At 36.0% G+C, this 24,539-nt stretch overlaps 1 protein-coding gene across 1 annotated transcript; it reads left to right on the plus strand.

The window, feature by feature from the left end:
• The first annotated feature begins 343 nt into the window (after nt 1-343).
• LOC131057401 (ras-related protein RIC1) lies at nt 344-23,593 on the plus strand. Its single transcript, XM_057991573.2, has 8 exons — nt 344-537; nt 6,952-7,024; nt 13,941-13,988; nt 15,950-15,997; nt 16,156-16,227; nt 16,377-16,532; nt 22,848-22,951; nt 23,047-23,593. The coding sequence occupies exons 1-8, from the start codon at nt 524-526 to the stop codon at nt 23,141-23,143; spliced, it is 612 nt and encodes a 203-aa protein (XP_057847556.1). The 5' UTR covers nt 344-523; the 3' UTR covers nt 23,144-23,593.
• Nucleotides 23,594-24,539: the final 946 nt, after the last annotated feature.

A 24,539-nucleotide genomic window follows, 5' to 3' on the forward strand; every position in this document is an offset into this window, starting at 1 on the left:
ACTATTCTAAAATTAAATAGCTCAAACTATTATTCCACCTCTCTCTAAATTGATATACCATCACTAAATTATTGACTAACCCATAACTCATCTATTTACCAACCAACAAATATTATTGTTATTATTGTTATTACGATGACAACCACCATATGACACTTATTAATGAAAATTTAAAAAATGAACATTGCAAATTTTTGGCCAATCCCAAAGGTGTTTCTCTCCCATTTCTTACAAAATGTGGAAACAAAATTAAATAGAAAATAAATAATTAAATAAAGAATAAAATTTAATAAAAAAATAAATATCTTCTCCCTGTCTCTCTATTTATACCTTCAAAAATACTTATGCAATTCCAAAATTATAGATTGTGACTTTTCTCTCTGAATTTATTTGCTGGAGTCTTTCCGATTTGGATCTAACAGCTGCTGCTTGCACCCGGCGACAAATTCTTTAAAATTCCGGTGAAATCTTCTTTCGAGAAGTTTTTCGCCATCTACATATTAAAAAAATTCGATCTTTGACGATGACCACAGAATAGTAAGGATTTTAACTTGGATTTAGCTTTCATAATTGTATTTTTTTTATTAAACTGGTAATTCGGAGCAAAAACAGAGGGTGGATTTGCCTGTAAAATAAAATAAACTTTTGTTAGGGTTCGAGTTAATATTCCTTATATTTTCTGTTGGAGCGGGAGCCATCATAGAGTGTTGAATTTCCCGTAGAAAACAAAATATTTCTTGTTAGGTTTTGAATTTTTGAATTTAAATATTTTTCTTTTCTGTTGAATTGGGAACCAATAAAAAGAATAAAATTGCCTGTAATCAGGGTTTGAACCATTTTTTTTTCTTATGTTTTATTTTCTGTTGAATTGGAAGCTAAATTTAAGGCAAACAATTAAAATTGTTTACAGAAGAAAAATTCTTATTAGCATGTTTGCTTTCTTAATTTCTCAAGCTGAAATTACTTATTGCTTAAATATCTTTTTAGCGTGAAATATTTTTATTTACAGTTTAATTTCCGTCTGTTAAATTGGGGTTCTGGAAGCCAAAAGACTGTAACTGCCTTCAGCTAAAGAAATCTTGTTTGAGTTTGAATTATATTTTCTGTATATATATTTTTTGGTTAAATGGGTAAATTTGACCACAGAATGGAGGGTAAACTTTATTATTGGTAAATTCCTTTTGAGATGTATCCTAGGGCTTTCACCTGTTTGTAATGCCATGATTGAGGGGTATCTCTTCCATACAATTGACCAAGGCTTTTGCATCTGTTGGAGTGCGAGCATGAATACGTAGTTTAGTAATTTACCCAATTAAACACTCAATAATTATACATATACGCATGTAACATGTCTCCTGAAGAATTAGGTATGGGTTTCCCCCTTGAACACTTGGGTGATTTACAACTGGAGTGCATACCATTTTACATGTTAGAGGGTAAAATTGCCATTGGACGAGGAGATCATTTTACTGTTGCTCTCATTTTTCCTGTACATTTTCTTTCCGATTAACTGTATGGTTTAAATTCATTTTAGGGATTCAATTATTATTTATCCGACAAACTGGTAACCTGGGTAAAATTACTTGTCATAAAATTAGTTAAGGTTTATAAATTAAAAAGAAAAACAGGTATCTGATAATTTAGCGATGACTGTTGGGTAGCAAGTTTCTAGTTTTACTCTGCATATTTCATTTTTAAATTGGACTTACATGATTTTTATTCTTCAAATTAGTGTATTGGACTTCTGAATCGAGACTACAATCAAAATTACACCTAGTTTAAAAATGAGGGTTCTATAAAAGAAATTGGAAGCTTGAATGAAGTGTGACCATAAAATTGCCCTTAGTTTAAATGGGAACTTGTTAGGTTTCAAATAACTTTGAGAATCTTTTAGTTTTATTGTTTTCTAGATTTTATTTAGTGGCCATTACAATAACACAATTTTTTCCTCTTAAAGTGGTAAATTTGAAGCATGAATGAAGAATAAAATAATAAATTACCTTATTCAAAAAAACTTGTAAAGCTTTGAATTATTTAAAAATTCAGGGTTGAGTGCCTTTCTGTCGGACAATTTAACTCTGACTACCGACTGAATGGTGAATACTAAGTTTTGTTCTGTCATTTTGTTTCCTACATACTTTTACCCACCTCTTAATAGTTGAATTGGAAATCTGGGCAATTACTCCTAATAAATAAAAACACTCGGGTTTCCGTGTCTTTTGTGGGATGATTTAATTATGTCTACCAAATAGAAAGTTCTATTCCATCTATATGTATTTACTAATATATTTTTCTGTTATGTTGGTAAAATGGAATTGTGAATAGAGTAAGGGTTTAGTCTTTAGACTCTAAAGCATAGTAGCATTATCCTAAATCTGGATTGCCTTGACAAACTGAAAATACTTATGGAAGTCAATTACTTAAGAAAAACTAACTGCAATACATATCCATTGAAACTAAAAATTACTCTCAGAAAGGATGAAGTTTCCATTTCCGTTTGAGACAGAGTTTAAATTTTTGGAGATACTAACTGAACTTTCTCTTCTTCTTGAGACATTGCCTCCTTCAAAACCTATAAATCTCTTGTTTGCTGTGGCTCATGTCCCTCAACTACCTTCAACATATCAACTTTATTTTTGTCTCAATCTGAGTCATACTCCTAGACTTAAATGAAGTCTAATCAAGTTGATTGCTCTCATTCATAGTAGGGACTGGGGAAGAACTAACATGCTCAAACAGAAAATGCCTGTAATTCTCTAAACAAAATCTGCATCTGGAATATCAGGTTTTTGAATCCACTTATGCAATTAGGTAGTGCAAGAACCTACAAAAGACAGAGAAAAGAACAGTCTGCAATCTTGTGACCTAACTGATTGCAATGAAAGCAAATCTTGAAGACAGCCTTTCAAAGTCAACGAATTAAGTCTGGGAACCCGAGAAGAAAAACTCCCAATCAAATGATAGAGTGGCATAGAAATGTTGGGAATCTAATACATATGCAGCACGAATGATAATATTGGATATTAGAACACATAAGTCTACGTGAAACAAGTACAGTTATGGTTGTTATAACAATTCATTTAGCAACATTAATGAAATAACATCAAACAATATTTAGATTTTATAGAGACATGAGAGACAAGATTTATGTGGGAAACCCTGATGGGAGAAAAATCCACCAGCAAAAGGACCATCACAATTTTATTCACAGGGAATAGTACTAATTAGTCTTTTTACAGGTATTTAATCTGCAGACCACCAACATTCAATCTCTGCGAACAAGCCTTGCAACATTTCTACATCATCAGGTCTCATTGCATCATTATCCTATTCCATTTGCACCACAGACGAGAAGTAATCTGAGAATTCTATGGAATGCTGACCGACTCAATTTTGCCTAACTGCTCATGGACTACCAATAGTTACACAACCGTCTCATGACTGTATTGTGGTGGCAGCATACCATACATTATACCAAACATGACTTCTCCATGGGGGCAATCATTGTATATGATTAGCTTCTGCAGCATATACATAGACAAATAGTCGTTGACCAAAACATGAACTATGTATATTCCTTCTGCACTACATCCAAAACCTAACATGTCATATGATTGCTCCTATATTCTGTGGTTCCTTGGAACATTCTCTAAAACTTTACCATGTTTTTTGGCATTGTTGCCTGTACTCCAGCACTGCCAAATGTGCACTTGCATTGTTTTACGTTTGCCAATATCATTCTGTTCTAAATGTGTTAGTGATTTCTTCAGCAAATTCCTTGTGGTTGCAACCATAGCAATACTGGGTTATAGTAAACTTCCATGCTAAACCACAGTGTCCAACTCTCACCAAAACTTGTTGCATCAGCATTTGACATTGTCTACTAGTCTGTGATCAAACAATTTGACATTAACTTGAAAAATTCTCACCCTCTTCTAACCCAGGAACTCTTGGGAAGTGGACAGCATGTCAAAGATCCAGTAAGAAATATCTTCCAGAATACAAATTTTCATAAATTTGTTTTGAAAATCATCCTTTTCCTTAGCAATTCTGACAAAAGATTCCACCTTTTCAACTAGGTGTTGAATCAAGACCGGATCTCTCATAACTAGCAGCAAGTTATATAGGCGAACCTGCCTTGGAATCTTATTGATAAGTGCAATTGCTAGATCAGAAAAGGTGTCCAAGGACCCGATATACAAAGATGCCAACCCTTTCAAAGAACCATAGTCAAGTATTTAATACAAAATTGCTATTTGCAGCACTTATAAACTAAACCAAGTAAAACCTCTATCCAATAAAGAAATGGAAGAATCTACAATGTTACAGAGTGGAATCCTTTTGAAAAGTAATTTTCTCAAAACTAGGCTGGTTTCCCATACAATGGAACATAAGGAATCTTCTATCTAAATCCTTTGATATCAAATCAATACAATGAGTGGAGAATGGAAGTTGAGAAAATTCTTGGCTAAACAAACACTTGTATTACCCAAGGAAAAGGAAGTTGAAGTAGGCTTCCCATCCATAGCAAAAAATGGAGTCTCCAAGGCAAGATCTATAAAACAATCTTCTCTTTGTTGAGTTTGAACTTTATTGTTGGAAAGGTGCTTTCCCACTCTTTACTTGCCAATTGAAGGAACTCTTAAAGAGCGCTCCCTTCGTAAGCCATTTGAAGCACATTCAATACCACCACAAATAATACAATCATCTTCATTGTCACTTTTAAAGCTCCCAAGGCTTTTTCAAATCCTTAGTGTGAGGTGCCTCCATTGGAACATGAAAGTGGATATTTTTTCCTTTTCTGATCTATGGTTTGAAAAATCATTACAATTGCGAAAGGGGTTATTGGAGTTTTTACACTTCTGATAAATCCTCTCAGCCTGCTTTTCCATGGTTGATCGCTTCTGACAATTACCCTCTACAACCTTGGCTTTCAAGTAGCCTAGTTACTGGGCTGTAATGTCCATCTCTGAGTGTATACTGTTTTTGCTAGGAGTATCTGATAGGGGACCAAGGCCATGATTTTAGAACTGTTTGTAATAAAAGCAGCCAGGGTCCCATACACTGTTTCAGACTTGAAGTGCTTCACATCTGTAAAGCTGATGGAAAGGATGAGCAACACAAAGGAGGTCATTGTTGTGTAATGTCTCCAATATATGTTTTTGTAATTTTGTGATATTTGGAGCAAAATACAAAACTGAATCAACAAACTGGAAGCTAATAATTGGCTGGAAACACATGAAATGAAACCCTCATTTGATGATGCAAGATCTCATTCGTATAGCAGAAGTAAACCAACCATGTAAATATCCAATTTCATGAATGTGCAGCGATTTAAACCCTAGCTCAATATTTATAATCAGATCTGGAATGACAGCAGTTACCAAAACGTCAAAATGAACCACAACTTAGTTTGTTCAAATATCTGTAGCAGGGCAGTTACAAGTACTGTAATGTCAAATATATATTAAATTTCAGACTCAAAATGTGAAGAGAACCACTCACAAATCTTCCTGCTCCTGTGAGTTTGAATTTGTAAGGCAGTTGTGTTGGTATGACTGCTGGATAATGAGCTGTATTGCCACTTCAGAGTGAGAAGGTGAATTGTTGGCTGGGAAAATGGTTAAACTGCAGAGTCCAAAAATGATGTCAAGACCTCCCAATCACTGTCACCACAAAATGATGCCCGGAAGATGCAGATCACATTCAATGAGAGCTGAAAAAGAACAAACAGCAGCCGGGATAACTGATATTCTGTGCTATATGACTGTTTTTGTCCTTCCCATGATGGCTCTCAGCTAGGGACTGACACTTACCTCTATAATTGAGATCCAGCAGCTTTTGCTTCAAAACAACTCTCCAAAATTTTGAAAATCAATATAGGAATCTTTATGTATGTAATGGCAACTGAAATTCACTTGCAAACCACTAGGATCTTAGTTGGAACATACAAAATTACAAATCTAAATATATTTAATAGTTTGCTACTTCATTATTGATCAATGCCAAACACCAATTCAATTGATAGTTCAAAATTTCAATAATATCATATCATGTCAGTATCATAGATTCATATATGTCCAGGTTCACGATTCAAATGAAAATCATTACAACTACAAAATTGACAATCAAAAATAATAATTGTCTTCTATCTTCAATGTTCATCAATCATCAAAAGGATCTAGATCAAGATCATCATCATTTGCTCCAAGTTCAAATTAATTTTTTTAATGTTTAAAGTCACTTTGTTGTGACTTAAACCAGCCCCGCGCTTAGGTTCGCCCGGGTCCGCGCCTAGTTCTCCTTGGGTCCGGTCAAGGTTCAATCTTGGCCGGACCCGGGTGAACCCAACGTGGACCCGGTCTGCGTCATGAGGCCAAAAGCCACAAACCCGGCAACTTAGAATTATAGTGACACATACAATATCTTGATATCGTCATTAACCTGTGCATTTCTATTTCTTGGCCTCGTCCCTAGCTCGAAATGGCTTGGCGCCGCATTGCTCATGGCCAAGTGCGAACAACATCCACCTTAAAACCACTTTTCCCATCAGCTTTTAATTTTTATTATTAGTGATGAAATACACTTTTTTATTTTTAATTGTTGAAAAGCACATTATAATAATGTTATTACTAAGTTGCACCTTTTAATTTTAAATTAAATTATTGGGCTCTTAATATAATATTCTTTAATTCTAGTCTAGAAAAGGGGACATGACAGGTTTTCTTTCATGAATAATGGTGGTGACTATTGGTTTGAAAATATATATTTTTAATTCATATAGGATGTGAATGTGATTTAATATTTGCCCAACTGAAAGTCCTTAAACTGTGCTGTTAATGGTTTTTATAATGTTTCTGTGAAATTTATTTTATTTTATTTTATTAAGAGGATGCAAATTTGACATAAATTGCCTTTTTGGTTTAAGCTGATGAAAGAATTTTAATGCAGTGACTATTTGTTCAAGCTTCTGCTGATTGGTGACTCGGGGGTTGGAAAATCGTGCCTTCTCCTTAGATTCGCGGTATTTTATTTCATAAATTGCAAGCTATAGCTTCTAGGCTTTCTGTATGGTTTGATTTTCGTGTTTGACATTAAACAAATCATACTATTCAAGCAATAATTTTTTTTTTTTTTTTTAAAGGTAAGTACTATCTTTAATGGGGATAGCTCCCTATATTTCTCAAGATAAAAATTACAATATATGTTCATTACAAAAAAAATTGCCTATCACCCTGGCAATCACATCATACCCACCACCCGCATACATCCCTGATTGGAGCATCAAACAACCTACTTCTAAATCAAAATCAAATTACACAACGACATTTCTATTCTAGGACTTCATAATTTGGAGAATGACAATCGCATAATCTGCTAGATCGTTTAATTTCTTTGTGGATGCCTCTGACATCCACCATTCCTCCGACTCCGCTAAGCTTCTGAATACTGCTAAGTCCTCGTTGATAATCCCCTGCTTAAAGTGTTGCCATACTTCCTCTGCAAACTCTATAGCCCTCTCCTTTTCTACTTCTTTATCCCTGACGCTCCCTTCCTCCTCCTCACTTCTATCTTCCTCCTCGGACTCTTCCTCTGTGTCTGAGAAATAGTTCTCGGGGCTGAAATAAACCTTGAGCACGCTATTCTTGCATCCTTCCTCCAAGTCGAAAATGGCTTCCACGACCATATCTCCATTTTCTTTTTTGACAAAGCCCTCCAACAGTGCCACACATTTATCCCTTGACTCTAAAATATCCACCATGGGCGCGAGCAACGCCTCATAAATTGCTCCGTCGCACCAATGGCGATCTAGGCTGAGAGAACATTCAACCATTCCCCTGATGGCGTCATATCCAAACTCCGTAGTATCAAACAGATCTCTAACCTGAAATTCCAGCAGAACCTCGCAGTTAGCATAGTTTAAACCCAAGAAATGCACTATTTTTATTTCTTCCTTTGCTACTGTATTTTGCCATCACAGACCGCTTATCTAATATAGACATTCCGGATTTCTCGAGGCTTCCTAAACCGCCTCTATCTCTTCACTTACCCAAACCTGAGGTAATCATATCGCTTAAGCAGAGTGCCGCCACTGTTAGCGTACTCCGTCCAGACCTAGTTTATTCTCCTCTTTTCTGAGATAGAAAAGACTAACTTGTCAAATAAGTACACATCCATCCCATCTTTGAGTCTTTTCAACCTCAAAGCTGCATAGAACATGGGTCACCCAATGCCCTCACGGGGTTCATCAATTTTCTCTTTTAGTAACAATGCTTCAATATCTCCTGACAAACTATCCATGACAATTTTTCTTTTGTCTGCTATAACACCCATGTTTGCTAAAATATCTGCCACCTTATTTCCCTCTCTGTACGAATGGGTGAGTTCAAATTCTCCAATTTTATCCAGCAGAGTATTAATTCGTACTAGCCACTTGTTTAATTTCCAGCTTTGAAAATTTCTTTTGGTTACCCCATTAATTATGATTTGGGAATCACCTTCTATGGTGACTTTAGTTAGACCTTTCTCTACACACATCTCCAGTCCAGCTTCCAAAGCCCTTATTTCAGCTTCATTATTAGTGGTGTCCTCAATATTCCCGTATACTACTTGTAGGAAGGATCCATTTTCATCTCTAATAACCGCTCCGTACCCTGCTTTGCCAGGATTATCTCTACTGGCTCCATCAAAATTTAGCTTGGTCCAGTCCTTCTTTGGGGCTGTCCATTTGACCTTCTTTCTGTTTTTGGTTTTATCCACAATCCTTATTTCATTCGTTTCCTTGAAGGTCCACCTTTTCTCCATCTTCTTATCCCACGCATTATAGAACCTGACTGTTTTCTTCCTGATGTTCCCACTCACTACTTCCTCAATCGCAGCTTTGATAGATTTATAAGTATCTTCTCTTGAGTGATATTCTTCTCTAAAAATTCTCCTGTTTCTTTCCTTCCATAAATGCCATACGATCATTGAAGGCCCTACTAACCATAAATCACCCCACTTAGAATTGTGTAATAGAGGCCAAGCTGACATAAAATCTAAAAGTTTTTCATTTCTCGCATTATGATATTCTATCATATCAAAGAACCAATCCCAACAGCCGCTCGCAAAAGAGCAAGCAAAAAGCAAATGATTGGAAGTTTCTTCATCCTTTTTGCACATTATGCATCTACTAGGTCCTGCTATGCCAATGGATTTTAATCTGTATCCTGTCAGAACTTTATCCTGTAGAGCTATCCAAAAAAACGCTCCTGCTTTTGGAAGGATTCTGTTATGCCAACATAATTTGTACAGCCACTCTGGATTACTGATTCTCTTCCTCTGGATTTCATAGCCCCATTTGACTTTATATTCTCTTGATTTAACCGCACACCAAAATACTTTATCTTCTTTATCTGACACAAATATGTACCTTTGGGATAAAAGTTGATCTAATTTTGTACATAGGTCCCTATTTCCTATGCTACATTTCATCCATTCCACTCTCTCCCCTATTGAACCTCCAGGAGTAAAATAATCCATGACTCTGCTGCCAATGCTGGCTTCCACTGAATTGATCCAATCCTGATCTTCAAAAAATTCCTCTAAAGGTTTCTCTCCACCCCAAGAGTCTGACCAGAATTTGGCCTTCCTACCATTACCAATATTCCAGGAAAGGTGATCTGTGAGTAAACTTCTGCTGTCCCAAATGAAATTCCAGACAAGAGAACCTTTCTCCGAATTTGCCATTGTAAAGATTCTTTCTTCCTCCAAAGAGTCCAAATATTTATGCCTAATCACTCTACACCATAATCTGTTTGGGTTTTTAAAAATTTTCCAGGCTAATTTGGCACCTAGAGCTTTGTTTTGCAATTCCATTTTTCTGAGACCTGCTCCACCTTCTTCCTTGATGAGGCATGCAGTGTCCCAGTTAATCAACGATATTCTCTTATCCTCTTTAGAGCCTTCCCATAAAAATTTCTTAAGCAAACCATCCACGCTACTTGATGCTTTCCTGGTCATTTTGAAGCAAGACATACTATATATTGGTATTGCTGACAATACAGACTTGATCATCTGTATTCTTCCAGCCTGTGAGAGCCACTTGTTTTTCCATAAACCCACCTTCCCTTTGCATTTATCGACTACCTCTTCCCAGAGCTGATTTTGGTTCGCCCTTGTTCCTATTGAAATTCCTAGATATTTCAATGGAAACTCTCCTTTAGGAAAACCCAGAATCTGCAAAATTGAGTTCTGATTATGTCTGTTGTTGTTTAAAAAGAAAATTTGTGATTTTTCTTTATTCATGTGCTGGCCCGATTCCCTTGCATATTCCTCCAAAGTTTCCTTTATTACCTTTGCTTCTCTAACCGACGCAACACCGAACAAGAGTGTGTCGTCCGCGAATCGAGAATGTGTCACATTTGCCATCTCTGGATGGATAACTACTCCTTTCCAAGCACCTTCCCTGAGTTTATTCTTTATGCTGTTCCCTAGGACCTCAGCCATCAAAACGAAGAGGGAAGGTGACAAGGGATCTCCCTGTCTCAACCCGTTAGTTGCAGCAAAGAAACCATAGACAACTCTATTAACTAAAATAGAGAAGCAAACAGAAGATATGCAAAATTTGATACAATCAATCCACTTACTGTCGAAACCAAACCTTCTAAGGACATGTTCCAGAAAAAACCAGAGCACTCTATCATATGCTTTGGAGACATCCAGCTTGATCGCCATTCCTTTGATCCTATCCTTGACCATCGAGTGGATAGCCTCTGAGGTAAGGATGATGCTATCCGCGAGCTCCCTACCAGGGGTGAATCCATTCTGATTTTTTGAAATGAGTCTGTGCAGAATCTTTTTTAATCTCTCTGACATGGCTTTAGATATAATTTTGTATAGGGTATTGCAAAGAGATATGGGGCGATAATCTGACATAGTTGTACATGTTGGTTTTTTTGGAATCAGAACTATCATCGTATGATTGATGGCTTTAACAAACCTTCTGTTCTTTCTAAAGTCTTCAACTACCTCAACGATGTCATCTCCCATGAAATCCCAGCATCTCTGAAAGAATTCTGCCATGAAACCATCGGGTCCAGGTGCTTTATGAGGATGCAATGAAAATGTGACCTTTTTCACCTCTTCAGATGAATACGGTGCCATAAGCATCTCATTATCTTCGCGAGATAGCATGTTCTTAATGGTTCTCTCAACCAACGGGACACTTTCCTTCTTGATAGAGTCCCAGGAGCCTAAAATTCTAGTAAAGAAGTCAACCGCTGCTTTCTCTATTTCTACCCCTGAGGAACAAATCTTGCCGTTTTCGTCCTGAATGCTTGTAATTCTAGTGTGGGATATCCTAGCCTTCACCAATGCATGAAAGAGTTTTGAATTGGAATCACCTTCCGCGATCTAGAGTTCTCTCGACTTATCCCTCCAATATAGTTCTTCTCTCCGCAGAACTTCCATGTATTCCACCTTCAGATTCTTCTCCAATTCAAATTCCTCATATGTTCCTCATATGTCATACCTGCCATCATGATTTTCTCATTTAATTTCACCATCTCCTCTTCTAATCTAAACTTTTCTGTGAAAATGTTTTTGAAGTGCTCTTTGTTCCATGATTTTATCTTCTTCTTGAGATATCCTAATCTCTTGACGAAGCAGAAGCTTGGAGATCCTCCAAACATTTTGCTTCCTTCCCACCAAGTTTTCAGATTACTTAAAAAATTTGGGTCTCTCCACCACATACGTTGAAACTTGAAATAACTCTTCAAGGGAGGATTACTCCCATCAATGACTAGTCTTATGGGGAAATGATCAGATCCTGACTGTGGTATGATGGATGAAGACATGTTAAACTGCCCTTCGATCCAAAATTAACCTACAAAAAATCTATCCAATCTTTCGGAAATATTAGAAAAGTTGTGCCTTCTGTTGGTCCAGGTTAATTTGCCATTTTTTGGGACAATGTCCATGACCTGCATATCATCTATAAAGATTCTAAAGTCTTCCATGACTTGAGTGCTCTTTCTGAGGCCTCCTTCTTTATCATCTAATTCCAGGAGAGCGTTGAAGTCCCCTGCCATAATAATCCTCTCCAAGCCTACATTTTCCATCTGGTTTTTGATCTCATTCCATAACTCTTTCTTGTCCTCTGTCCTGATGGGCCCATAAACATTTAGTAGCGGAAAGTCAAAATGATCTTCCAATCTTACTACCCGGCATACCATCAAATAATGATGAGAAAAAATGATGGATATTTGGTAGGATTTGGACTTCCAGAGCACTCCTAAACCTCCTGCAGATCCTCTAGCAGATTGGGATAATCCGTTCCAATTGTAACAAGATTTAATAAAATCATTCATCTTTTTATCTACAAGCTTGGTTTCCTGCAACAAAACTATATCACATTCTAAATTTTTTAATGCTCTTTTAACCAAGCGCTTCTTGTCAGGGGCCGAAAGACCCCTGACATTCCAAGAAAGGATCTTCATCTTTCTCCAAGGGAGAGATCCCCTCCCTTGGATTTCTTCATGAAGTCAAAAACACCGACGATCCCTTTCTCAAGGGCCCTCTCCTCTCTGACTTGTTTATGGCTTCTTCTACCCCTACTGCCTTTTGCTCTGCCCAGCATAATGTTTGCAGATTGACTTATGCATCTAGGATCTAGATCTTCCAATCCATCTTCTATATCCGCTTCTTCTGGGTTTAGATCTTCTTCATATTCTGAGTTAGATGACAGGGGTATCTGGTTATCCTCTTTAATAACCGGGTTAAGGTCTGCAGGCTCCGATATCAGAAACCCCGCGTTCTCATTAATTTTAGTAGGTTCTTTTTCTGATGGGGCCACCTTCTCTTCCATTACCGGATCCTTCTGAGAATTGCCCAAAATCGTTAAAGGAATTTTAACGGTTTTTTCAATCCATCGATGTTTGAAATTCTGTTAGGGAAAATCATTTCTTCTAGCCTTTCTAACATACATTCTGCACTCCGCCTCAATATGCATTATGCTACCACATCTTGAGCATGGGATGATATCTTTCTCGGTTTCAACCTGTTGCAGCCAAACTCCCGCTGAAGAGACTAGAGAAATTTGGGGAGGGATCTCCTTGACCACCGCTATCTTCAAACGGGCATAAACGCAACTATCTTTTTCAATTAGTTCCTCGTCAATTTCCAACAAAGTTCCTAGCGACCGGCCGATCTTTTCCAAACAATTCTCACCCCAATACTCCATTGGCAGATCATACATCCTAATCCACACCGGTCTATCGTATATTGCCAACGGAACCGGATCAAAGTTTGGGACCCAGGGCTGCAAATACATAGGATGCTCCTCTATAAACCAGTTATTCATACACAAAAACTTATTTCTCTCCTTCCCATCTTCAAATACCACTATGAAGAAATTTCTAGGGATGAATTTCACAATCAGTCGCAGGCCCCAATTCTTGGATATCCATTCTCTAATGGTGGCCCTGGTCTTCCTTGGCCCAACCACTCTGCCGATCAATGCATGCTCCGACCATAGCCCTCTCTCCTCCTCCGCTTCACTGGTGAGATCAACTTCAAAAATTTCCTCTTGGCATCTCTCCCGATTTGCCTCCTGAGATTTCCTGCTCCTCCTGTTGTTCTCTCCTCCATTGGTATGTAACTGATTTTGCAGAGCATTTTCTCCTTCCCTCCTCGCCATTGTTCATCTCCAATCAGTATTCCAAGCAATAATATTGTTAGATATAAATATGGGGAGATTTTTTTCAACATTATCAGAACTGTAAAACATTGAACCTATACTCAAGTCATGGTTAAGATATGTGATTTTATTTTTATATCATGATTATTTTTGCTGCAAGGTAAGTTTGGTTGTTTGAAATGAGTAACTGTGATTTTAATGTTCAACTTGATGTACTGAAATTTGTTACCAGTGTAATTATAATCAGCTTTTGAACTTGCAGGATGATTCTTACTTGGAGAGCTACATCAGTACCATTGGAGTGGACTTTGTAGGTTTTATGGCTTGCCTATTTTTCTATGTTCTTGTTTGTGTAATTATTTGAGAGTTAAAGCTATTAAATGTTCAATCATTTATGAGAGTCCAACAGTATGTTTTTGTAATTATTTTCTGAAAGCATTCTGACTTGAAAAATGAAGATTCGACTCAATTCATCTACTTTTTGTATCAAGTATATCAAACTTTAGGAAAGTTGAATCATATTGATAGTTATTAAGCAAAAGAAATATGCCTGCACAGATTACCCAGCTTTTAAAAATATGTGCTTTAAAATAGTAAAGTCTTAATTCCATGAATATGTTCTCTTTGAAGAGAAATAATACTGACAAATGTATGCAGGAGAAACAATGGTAACAAAATCTTAAATGCAATAGAAAGACAGTTACAACAAATAGACAATATAGCACAACTTTTTTCTTTGGGGAAACAGGTTTAGGGAATAATTAAAACCCAGCAAAAACAGCACTTATTTACTGTATTAACTCAATCATTTAAGATACAATAAAATATTTCTTGGCTGTGGTTTGAGTCTAATTCATGTGTAAGTATTTATAGGCACATTAATATATGAAACCACTAAATAGGATTACTAGACAATGGGCATAAACCATGGGCTGAAGAACCACATGGCTCGAAGGACTAGTGTTGTATAACAATGACTCCCAGATAGAAGTTGATGCATGCATGTTTGTAACTTATAAGGTGATAATAATATTATAGGGTTTATTCATGCATTTCAACGTGTGTATGTGGCTGAATTAGACAACTATAGTTAGAGGATTAGGAATCAAGGTTGATTACCTAGTGCAGTAGGATTTTTTTAATTCTCTGAAGATACAATTTCTTAAGGTTATTTTCATGCAACATGTTTTTGTCAATGAAAAAAATCCTAGGTGCTAAAGGTCCAAAGTGAAATGAGTGATTATGTTTTAAGTTTGTACGTAAGATGTTCATAAATCGGCTGGTATATTGATAAAATGATGCTGTTCAGTCAGTGCTGCATATATGCTCGCAGTGATGTGAAATAGTTCTGGCCTTCTAAAGTGCTCTAGAATGTCTTCTACTGCGTGTTCAATGTCTAGTTTAGCAGTTAGAAGCATTTTTTCTTTCACTACTTCTGTCTCTGGCATTTATGCTTGCTTTTGGTTTCATGTATAAGAAGAATCATTGTGATATGTTGCTAGCTTGTTTAGTAGTTTGTTGAAGTCTTGATGTATACTTAAATGCACAGTTCAAATATGCCTGTAAATTATCATCGGTGAATACTGTTACATCATCGGTGAATACTGTTACTCACTGTTTTACTATAATGGATTAAAGTTTTCTTAATAAAGGATATGGTGATTTTGGCGAATCTGTACAAAAATGTGTTAAATTTCAAGTCTCCAAATGAGAATTTTGGCAATCTGTCAAAGGATGGAAGTGAATCCAAACTTGTTTTATATAAGATACCGTTTTTGTCTATTACTATCATTCTTTAATAATTAAGTAGAGATTATGTCGTCATTCATGGTGACCTTGATCTTGATAAATTAAATATTTGAATTAACCATAGTTTTTTCTCTTATCCATCCCTAGCTAAAGTGGTTTTAAGATTCTATTTTAGGATTTGTTTTGTAGCTGAAGCAAGGTTACATTTATTTAATATTGTTTTTAAATTTTTAATGGATTTATTAGGGTTTATGTCGTCATTCATGGTGACCTTGATCTTGATAAATTAAAATTTTTAATTAACCATAGTTTTTTCTCTTATCCATCCCTCTAGCTAAAGTGGTTTTAAGATTCTATTTTAGGATTTGTTTTCTAGCTGAAGCAATGTTAAATTTATTTATATTGTTTTGAAATTTTTAATGGATTTATTAGGGTTTTTTTTTTCACATTTAAGCATGCATTTACATTTTAATGAAGTTTTTACTATTTTTACATTTATTTTGGTTTCATTCTACTGGTCAGAAAATACGGACAGTGGAACAAGATGGGAAGATGATTAAGCTTCAAATTGTGAGTAGTGTGTGCTTGTAATTGATTTGGATGTAGTGTACAATTAATAGCTAATTTTGGATAGCGTTGTTCTTTTTGATAGCAAAGGATTATATGAGGGAATGTTTATCTATTTGTCAAAATTGTATGGAAATATACTAAATACATTGAAATTTCAGTGGGATACTGCTGGGCAAGAGCGTTTCAGGACGATCACAAGCAGCTACTATCGTGGTGCACATGGGATTATTGTAGGTTTTTTTCAATTTATTCTCTCGAGTCTAATTCATATCCATTTAAGTTTTAATACCCTTTTCAATGCCTTTTCCTAATCCATACATTAACTGTTCCACTACACCTGAAATAAATTTGAAATCTTGTTTTCTTAAATCTCTGGCAGGTTGTATATGATGTGACAGATCAGGAGAGTTTCAACAATGTCAAGCAGTGGCTTAATGAAATCAATCGATATGCCAGTGAGAATGTAAATAAATTGCTTGTTGGAAATAAATGTGATCTTACTACCAGAAAGGTGGTTAGCTATGAGACTGGCAAGGTCAGTCTAAAGTTCATACTGCAGCTGTAATACCTGATTTTTGAACACAGTTTATAACCTAATGCATAGCTGCAGTCATTTCTAGATATATAGAGACATTTTTCAGATAATCTGAAACTAATTATTTTTGAAGTGGCTTGGGAGTGAATGACATCCCTTGCATTGTTTTTTTGGATAAAGTAGAGAGTGATCTGTTGGGGCCCTCGCCTGGAAATATTTTCAGTAATAAAAAAGCTATGTGCATATAAGTATGCAATATATTGCATATCAATGCGTCTGTTATGTTTAAAAACTATGCTAACAGACTGAATGGCCTGAACATTCCAAGGCCCTTTGAACATTACATACAATATCGCCAAATTCCTAAACTGTCAATATTCCATACACAAACCAGACTAAAATCCTAGCAAATTACATATTACTGTGTACACACCACACCTGTCCATGCTTAAAGTGGCCAACTCACCCCCCTCCACTAGCTTCATACAAGTTCACCTCCATCACCCCATGTTGATTCCATCTGTGTGGTAACCTAGTGTGATTACTTCCAAGAACAGGGAACCTTTTTCTTTTAAATATTCCTTGGCAAAGATTAGCTGGCACGAATTGCCTGAGTAAGTTTGGGCATTATTATTGCACGGAACACCTCTAGAAGTCTATTTTTTATGTATGGCCAACAAACATGACCCAGGTCCTTCCAATATCCCTGTACTGTACCTCATATAGTTTATGGTGTACCATAACATTTGCCATCATAGCTCCAACAGCCTCACCTGTTGTCTTTTCCACACGCAGAGGCAGCGTAGGACATTTGAAGTACCCTGGCATGTTTTTGGTGGTAACAGCTGGAGAAGAGAAGCCAAGCTCTCATGTGTGGGACTGCCACTGAAATTTTGGCTGCAAAATATGCCCTAATATGGGCCATACAGTGTGGTAGACTGCCATCTCCAATCCCTTCACCCATCAACTTTTTGGTGAAACCCATGGCTGCTAATTCTTCAATACCAAAAATGGCTTGGAGATACTTTTCAGCCATGTCATTGGGCTCACCAAATTTAATGCATCAACTTTGAAATTCAGCAAACCTAAAGGAAACCTAAAAAAATAATTGCAATTCACCCTAAAATTTTAATGCATCAACTTTGAAATTCAGCAAACTTAAAGGAAACCTAAAACAATAATTGCAATTCACCCTAAAATTTGAATGAAAAAAGGCTTAGGTTTTTTAACTAAAATATATTTAAACAAAATGATCCTTGTCTTGTTGTCACTCTGTGGGTGTTTAGAATCTGCACTTTAGAGTCTGTGGCTGCTTGCTGTTGCAGATTCAGACTATCTTGTTGAACAAAGTTCTGCAATATCATTGATTCATGTGATTTGTGGAAGGTGAAACAAGTTTATTGCTGGTTGCTGGTGTAGAATGATTTTTTGTGAGCTCAGGGATCTGTGTTGAGCTGATCACAAGTCTGATTTGTGTGAGCTTGGGAGTCTGCATTGAGGTGATCACAAATCTGATTCATGTTGAGGTTTTGTGGCTTGAACACAGATGCCAGCAATTTCCCATACCCAGAGATAAAGGTTTTGTGGCTTGGACACAGATGCCTGCAATTTTCCATACCCAGAGATAAAGTGGATTGATGATAGACGTGGATGCAGTTTTCCAACTCTCCTTGGAGATTTGCATGGATGGGCAGCTAGTTTTCTATGACCTTTTGGCCTATTTATTTGGTTTCCTGACTTACTTTTTGTCTTTGCTTTTGTTTCTAAAATTTTAGATTTTGTTCTTTTTTTATAAAATTTAATATATTAAATTCTATGTTCCACCAATTGTTTGGGATGGTAGGGGAGAACAAAGGGGACAGCTATATAAAAAATAGGGAAATTTCAAATATTCATATAACATTTATAAGGCATCCATCAAATACATTATAGATCCTAAATATATAACATTAGGGTTTGAATTGGGGTTTCACATGAGACTCAAACAAACTGACAAATGTCAAATTTTAATTGCTTTCATTATTCATTGTCAATGTGCATATGATATATTAATATATTATTTAAAATAAAAAATATGATAAAGTACCCAAAGGCTGCAAGTTTCAACTACAAAATGATAAAAACATTGAAAGTATGTTGCTGGCCCTAATCGGCATCTGCCAACACTATATTAAAATCGAAGTTTGACTTTGAGTCACTACCAATACGAGGGGCTGCCTCATCTAATGGAATACCAACCAATCCTTCGTGGGTCTCCTCATCAATCTGGATGGGTATCTTAGAGATTAACATCCCACTATTAAGTTGGAGTTTGTTAATATTTTGGAATCGATGATCTTGAAGTTGCAAGTCATTATGCATGGCCACCATTTTCTCTACTCGTCTAGTGGTAAGCTTATTTCTCTTGATAGAGTTGTTGAAGCCGAATGTGGACCAATTCCTCTTGTGTAGCAGAGGAATTGACAACCTTTGAAAAGAGGTGAATGGCAAGCATGCACAACTTTGCTTATCCTTGCTTTGCTATGTCTACCATCCAATAGGATAATTTGAGTTAATGTATATCTATCTATTATTGATTTGCTAAATGTCGGAGCATGAAGATTAGTAAAGCAAGCCATTGTGAGTGTAGTCAACTCTTCACTTGAATACATTTTTCAAAAGGCCTCAATAAACTCTTCTTTTACCTCTTCATCATCACAATGAGCCAGCTTCTCAATTTTGGTTGCATACCATTTGCTTGGGCAAATAATGTTCCACTGATGCATCAAAATGGGCGTAATATGTTGCTCATATAATCTCAAACTAAGATTTTTAACACAAATTGTTTGCTTCATCCGCTCAAGCATGCTATTGAATCATAAGTCTCTCCAAGGCTAGGGGAGCCAATATCAAAATATTTCATGACATCTACAATAAGGTGAGTTAAAGAAGCAAACATATATGAGAGTTAAATGAGAAGTTAATAATAAAATCAGTAATTCAATAATAAAATCATCAATTTATAAAAAATCACCACTTTATTAATAAAATCAACAATTTTTCACTTTACAATGGACCACCATTTGTCATCAAATATCTTTTGCTTCGTAACTTTTCCTTAAATAATTTTGCATTGGACCATCTATTCCACTTTGAATTAACCATCATCAATTATATAGGCTCTTGCGTCTCAAGCATTCTCTCTTAACAAAATGAAATTTCTAACATTTTAAGTCTTCACAAGTTGGAGGGATTACTTTTTTGATTTTTTTTTAAAACTTTTTGAAGAGAGTGGTAGTTGCAAATGAACATTTGAATATCTTTAGCGTCACTCGATTTATCTTCCTTATGTCTTACAAGCACATTTTTTGGACCTTAGTTACTTGTTGAGCAACACTTTGAAACCCATAAAGAAGATAAATTGGGTAAAGCAAGTGATAACAGAAGCTACAGATATTTAGATGTTCATTTGCAACCCCCACACTTCACTTATTCTCTTAAAAAGTTTTTTGAAAAAGAAATTTCTCAAACTTTTGAAGACTATACATTTAATTATTTCATTTTGTTAGAGAGGATGCTTGAGGTAGAGCCTCTACAATTGGTGATGGTTAATTCAAAGTGGTGTAGATGAGCTAATGCAAAACTAATGGAGGAAAAATTATCAAACAAAATTTCTAACTTTGATGACTATTGGTGGTTCACTTTGAGGTGAGAAATTGCTGATTTTTAATAAACTGTGTATTCTATTATTAAATTGCTATTTTTTAATAAATTCTTTGTTATATTAATAAATTATTAAATTGCTGATTTTGATAAATTGTTCATTTTATTTGGAAAAGATCCTTTGCCCATGGACAGTTCCCGTGGAGATCCGGGTGAGAGTCAATCAGTGCACAATAATGACCTTCTGTATATACTAATGTCTGAGCTGACAATAAGTTATAGTAGTTATGCAACTACAGAAGGTTTGTGCACACTCAAACCCACTTGTAAAAGTCCAGTGAAGAATATTCCTATATTAGGTACTTTGTCTGCTGATTTTGCATAGGAGGTTTCTTTCATGGTGTTTGTGTTACCTGTACTCTGAGCTCCGCTTCCATGCAATCATAGAACTTAATAGATAAATGGTTTCCATAACAAGCATATATGTCATGAATTTTACTGGAAAAAATGTTTACTTATGATTCTACAAACAGACCTAGATGAATAGGGTTGAATGCAAGAGTCTTTTGTATCCAAAGAAACTGGATCAGCAAGTCCAAGCATCTCTCTATAATCTCATGATAGAAAACATGCCAAAAGATTCAAGTATTTCGTGGTGTGCATATCTAAAATAATGTGCCCTCGATGTTTCAGATACTGCACAAAATTACAGTTTTAACATATTCATATTTGAACATGGAAGCAATGACAGGGATTATGCATGTACCATATTTATCAGACATATGAAGCTTTAAATACTTCAAGTTGATGCACATCTGCATACTCCTATATGTTCTTTTGTTTTTTCTTAGCCGGTTGTGTAGTATAGAGAAGGGCAGTTTAAAAGTTTAAACTAATAAGTTTAGCAGTATCATTGTGTGGAAGAGTCAAGAGGCAAGACAATTGGTAAGCATGCCAAATTCCACACTTCCAGACACGAGCAGTGTTTTGAATCTCAGTACATCTCATTGCACACATGAACAAAGTTAACCTTTGCATTATGTCTGATACCTATCTTAACAGTGTTACATGACAGATACTTGTGCTTGATTAACCCATGCCTGGTAATTGCTAGCTGTGACTTTTTTTGAAGCTGTTTGAAACATGACAGTCTACTGAAAGAACAACTCAGGCAAATGCCCTGGCATTTGTGAGTTTGGACGCATGGTTGTGTATTAGCATACGAGACTCATTCTGGGAACCAGAGGATATGTTCACTTTATGTCATATACAGAAAACTGTTGTATATTCATAGACTTATTAAAACAACTCATCAACCTGTCCAATCACCCTAGGCATATGAGACTCATTCTGGGAACCAGAGGATCTTTTCACTTTATGTTATATACAGAAAAGTGTTGTATATACATAGACTTATTAAAACAACTCCCCAACCTGTCTAATCACCCCAATTCTCTCTCTCTCTCTCACTCTCACGCACTCACCATGTCCACTGCTCTGGCATTTGTGAGTTTGGACGCATGGTTGTGTATTAGCATGGCTTGCATGTGTGAAACCATGCTCTGTGTGGCTGCATATGTGCACCTGTATATCTGTGTGTGGGAGCACTCTTACATGTTGACCTTAACAATCAACAATAGAAAAAAACTAGACTGGTTTTATCTAATATTATGTGCATGTGTGTATTCATGTTGGAGTTTACATTTATTTTATGATGAAAATGGAAAAAAAGGTGAATTGATTTTACCTGGTATGTTAATATGTTATAACATGTACCAAACACATAGACTCAACTCCAATTTTAATTCAGAACTCCAGCAGGAACTTGAAACAGCATTTCAGAATGCACTAGACCAGTTTAACACATCTTTTGCACAATGAAAAGTATGACTCAGATGTGCTTCTAAGAGCCAGGTATCAACCTGACCCATCTTTCTGATAATTAAAGCTCTGTACGTCTAGCAATATGAAAAACCAGGTAAAGGCTCTTTACCTCCTGCACAATGAGAAGTATGACTATCCATTTAAAGAGCCTCTCCTGAGTTCTAAGAGCCAGGTATCAACCCGACCCAGCTTTTTAATTATTAAAAGCTCTTTACCTCTATTAAAAACTTTGAATGATAAAGAGGGAATTCTAATTAGAACATAGATTGAGTCCAGTTCCTAGAACACTCATGCATGGCATCAGTTACAATTCAATATGAACCCTGGAAAGCATGAGCCATAGAACCACGTACTTAACTCAGAGCAATTGTTGCCTCGAAGATACAGAAGGCACACTTAAAATATTTAAAAGAGAGTAGAAAATATTCTGTCACAGAGAAAAGAGCCTGAGCTTAATGCAACAATTACCAGTTTTTTTGTTAGGATTAGAAAAATCCTTGAGAATATGCTTTTCCCATGGGCCAGAGAGAACTTGCGGTACTAAGAGAAGAAATTGAGTTAGAGTGATAAAATCCTTTGTACCTGTATCGCCAATGTTTTTGTATTCTTTCTGGTTGTAACCATTAACAAATAGATTTGTTTTTATGGCACTATTATTAGGGCAGAGGACAAACGTGAAATTAGAAGATATATAGATTTATTATTGTCTGATTTTGGGCTTTTCTTCCTGTCATTAAAAAAATTGAATTTCCTAAGTGAGTTTTTGAGGTTTTTTTGTTTTTTTGGCAGGCTTTTGCAGATTCTTTGGGTATTCCTTTTCTTGAGACTAGTGCGAAGAATGCAACCAATGTTGAGGAAGCATTTATGACCATGGCATCGGAGATAAAAAAGAGGTAAACCTTTTTCTAATTCTACCAAATTGCAATTCTATAATTTAAAGTGTTCATTTGTTAGCAACCATTGTTCTGAGAGTATTTTTTGAATCTAGGATGGCCAGCCAGCCGTCCATGAATGCAGGCAAGCCTGGTACTGTGAAAGTTGGTGGAAGTCAACCTATTCCAGCAAAGAGCAGCTGCTGTACATAGTTTCCAGTTGTGGTTATAACAGGCTAGCATGATGCTTCTGCACAACTGTACAAGACTGAGGAGGCAATATGGTTGTATCTGGTATTTTGGAAGCTGTGCTGGAAGCAACTGCTAACATATTAAAAGTGATGCTCCATGACCTAGTTTGGTTTTCTCGCTGATGTTGTAATTACAAGCCGTTTAGACACGTGGGGCTAGCAGCAGTTGTCTGAATTTCAGAGATGATTTATGTGTCATCGGAATCGCTAATATGAAATATTGACTTGAACTTGCTATATGGAATTCTAATTTTCAGATTGATTATGCTCTTTGTTTTAGTTCCCAAAATATGTCCTTTTCATGATAAACTCAAAATAATGCCGATCTATTGTTATGCTATGTAAGAACATTTCAGGACTTACTATTAATACTATATAGTAAACCTGAAAGGCAAGGGAACTTTATATCTAATGGTTGAATTTTTCTCTGAAGGCGGGGAGGGGAAGGTGTGTAAAAGTTAGACCTAAAATATTGGTAAAGGAAAGCAGCTAGAATTTGTGGAAGCTTAAAACGTGTGCTGATATTTAAGCTCTAGATTATTTTTTTCCATCTTAAGGCAAATGTGATTGCTTAGAATGCAGCTTGATATGGTATTGGCTATAATGAAAAATATGGAGTCAGAAATTGAAGGGAAAATTTGAAACACATCATATAGTTGGAGTAATCGTTGGTTGTTAAACGTGCGTAAATTCTCTCTATAGATAATCATTGCCAAATAGCGACTCTTTTGAAGCATTGTTAGAAAACTTGGCCTTAGTCAGGAAACCTTAATAGGTGGCTTGTGGACCGAGTTTCTGCAAAAATCAGCTCGTCTCAGACACAAACTAATCTGTGGAAAAAAGACTTACCGAGCTTTGAAAAATGATTTCATTTTACTTTTTTTGATCATTTTATCTTCCAGAGGTGTTAATCATGTTGAGAGGAGTGATTGGAGTGTTCCAAGGTTGGAAGCAAGGGGGAGGAGGAAGATGTATGCTGTATTTCACTGTTTATGACATATGAACATTGACAACGGAAATTATTGTTTATAATTTTGTAGTAATAGTGTTTTTGTATTGGAACTTGAAATTTCAAAATTTGGAGCATCTGAGGCTCATCTGACATGTACAATGCGAATCATGACAAATTGATGATCAGAACAGACCTAGCATTCTCTAAATGCATTAAGTTGCGTGTTTTTTAAATGCATTATTTTTTTCGGTGGTGTAACTAAGTTAAAAATCTCTAGTGTAACTAAGTTAAAAATCGCTAGTCTTGAAATAGGAGGAATGAAAGAGGAGACTTCAGAGGATTGGTTTATCGAGTGATGAAGAGTTTGAAGGAAAACATTTAGATTTGACTCGCACTCCAGGGAAAA

This window comes from Cryptomeria japonica, chromosome 5 (assembly GCF_030272615.1).
Source record: "Cryptomeria japonica chromosome 5, Sugi_1.0, whole genome shotgun sequence".
NCBI lineage: Eukaryota > Viridiplantae > Streptophyta > Pinopsida > Cupressales > Cupressaceae > Cryptomeria > Cryptomeria japonica.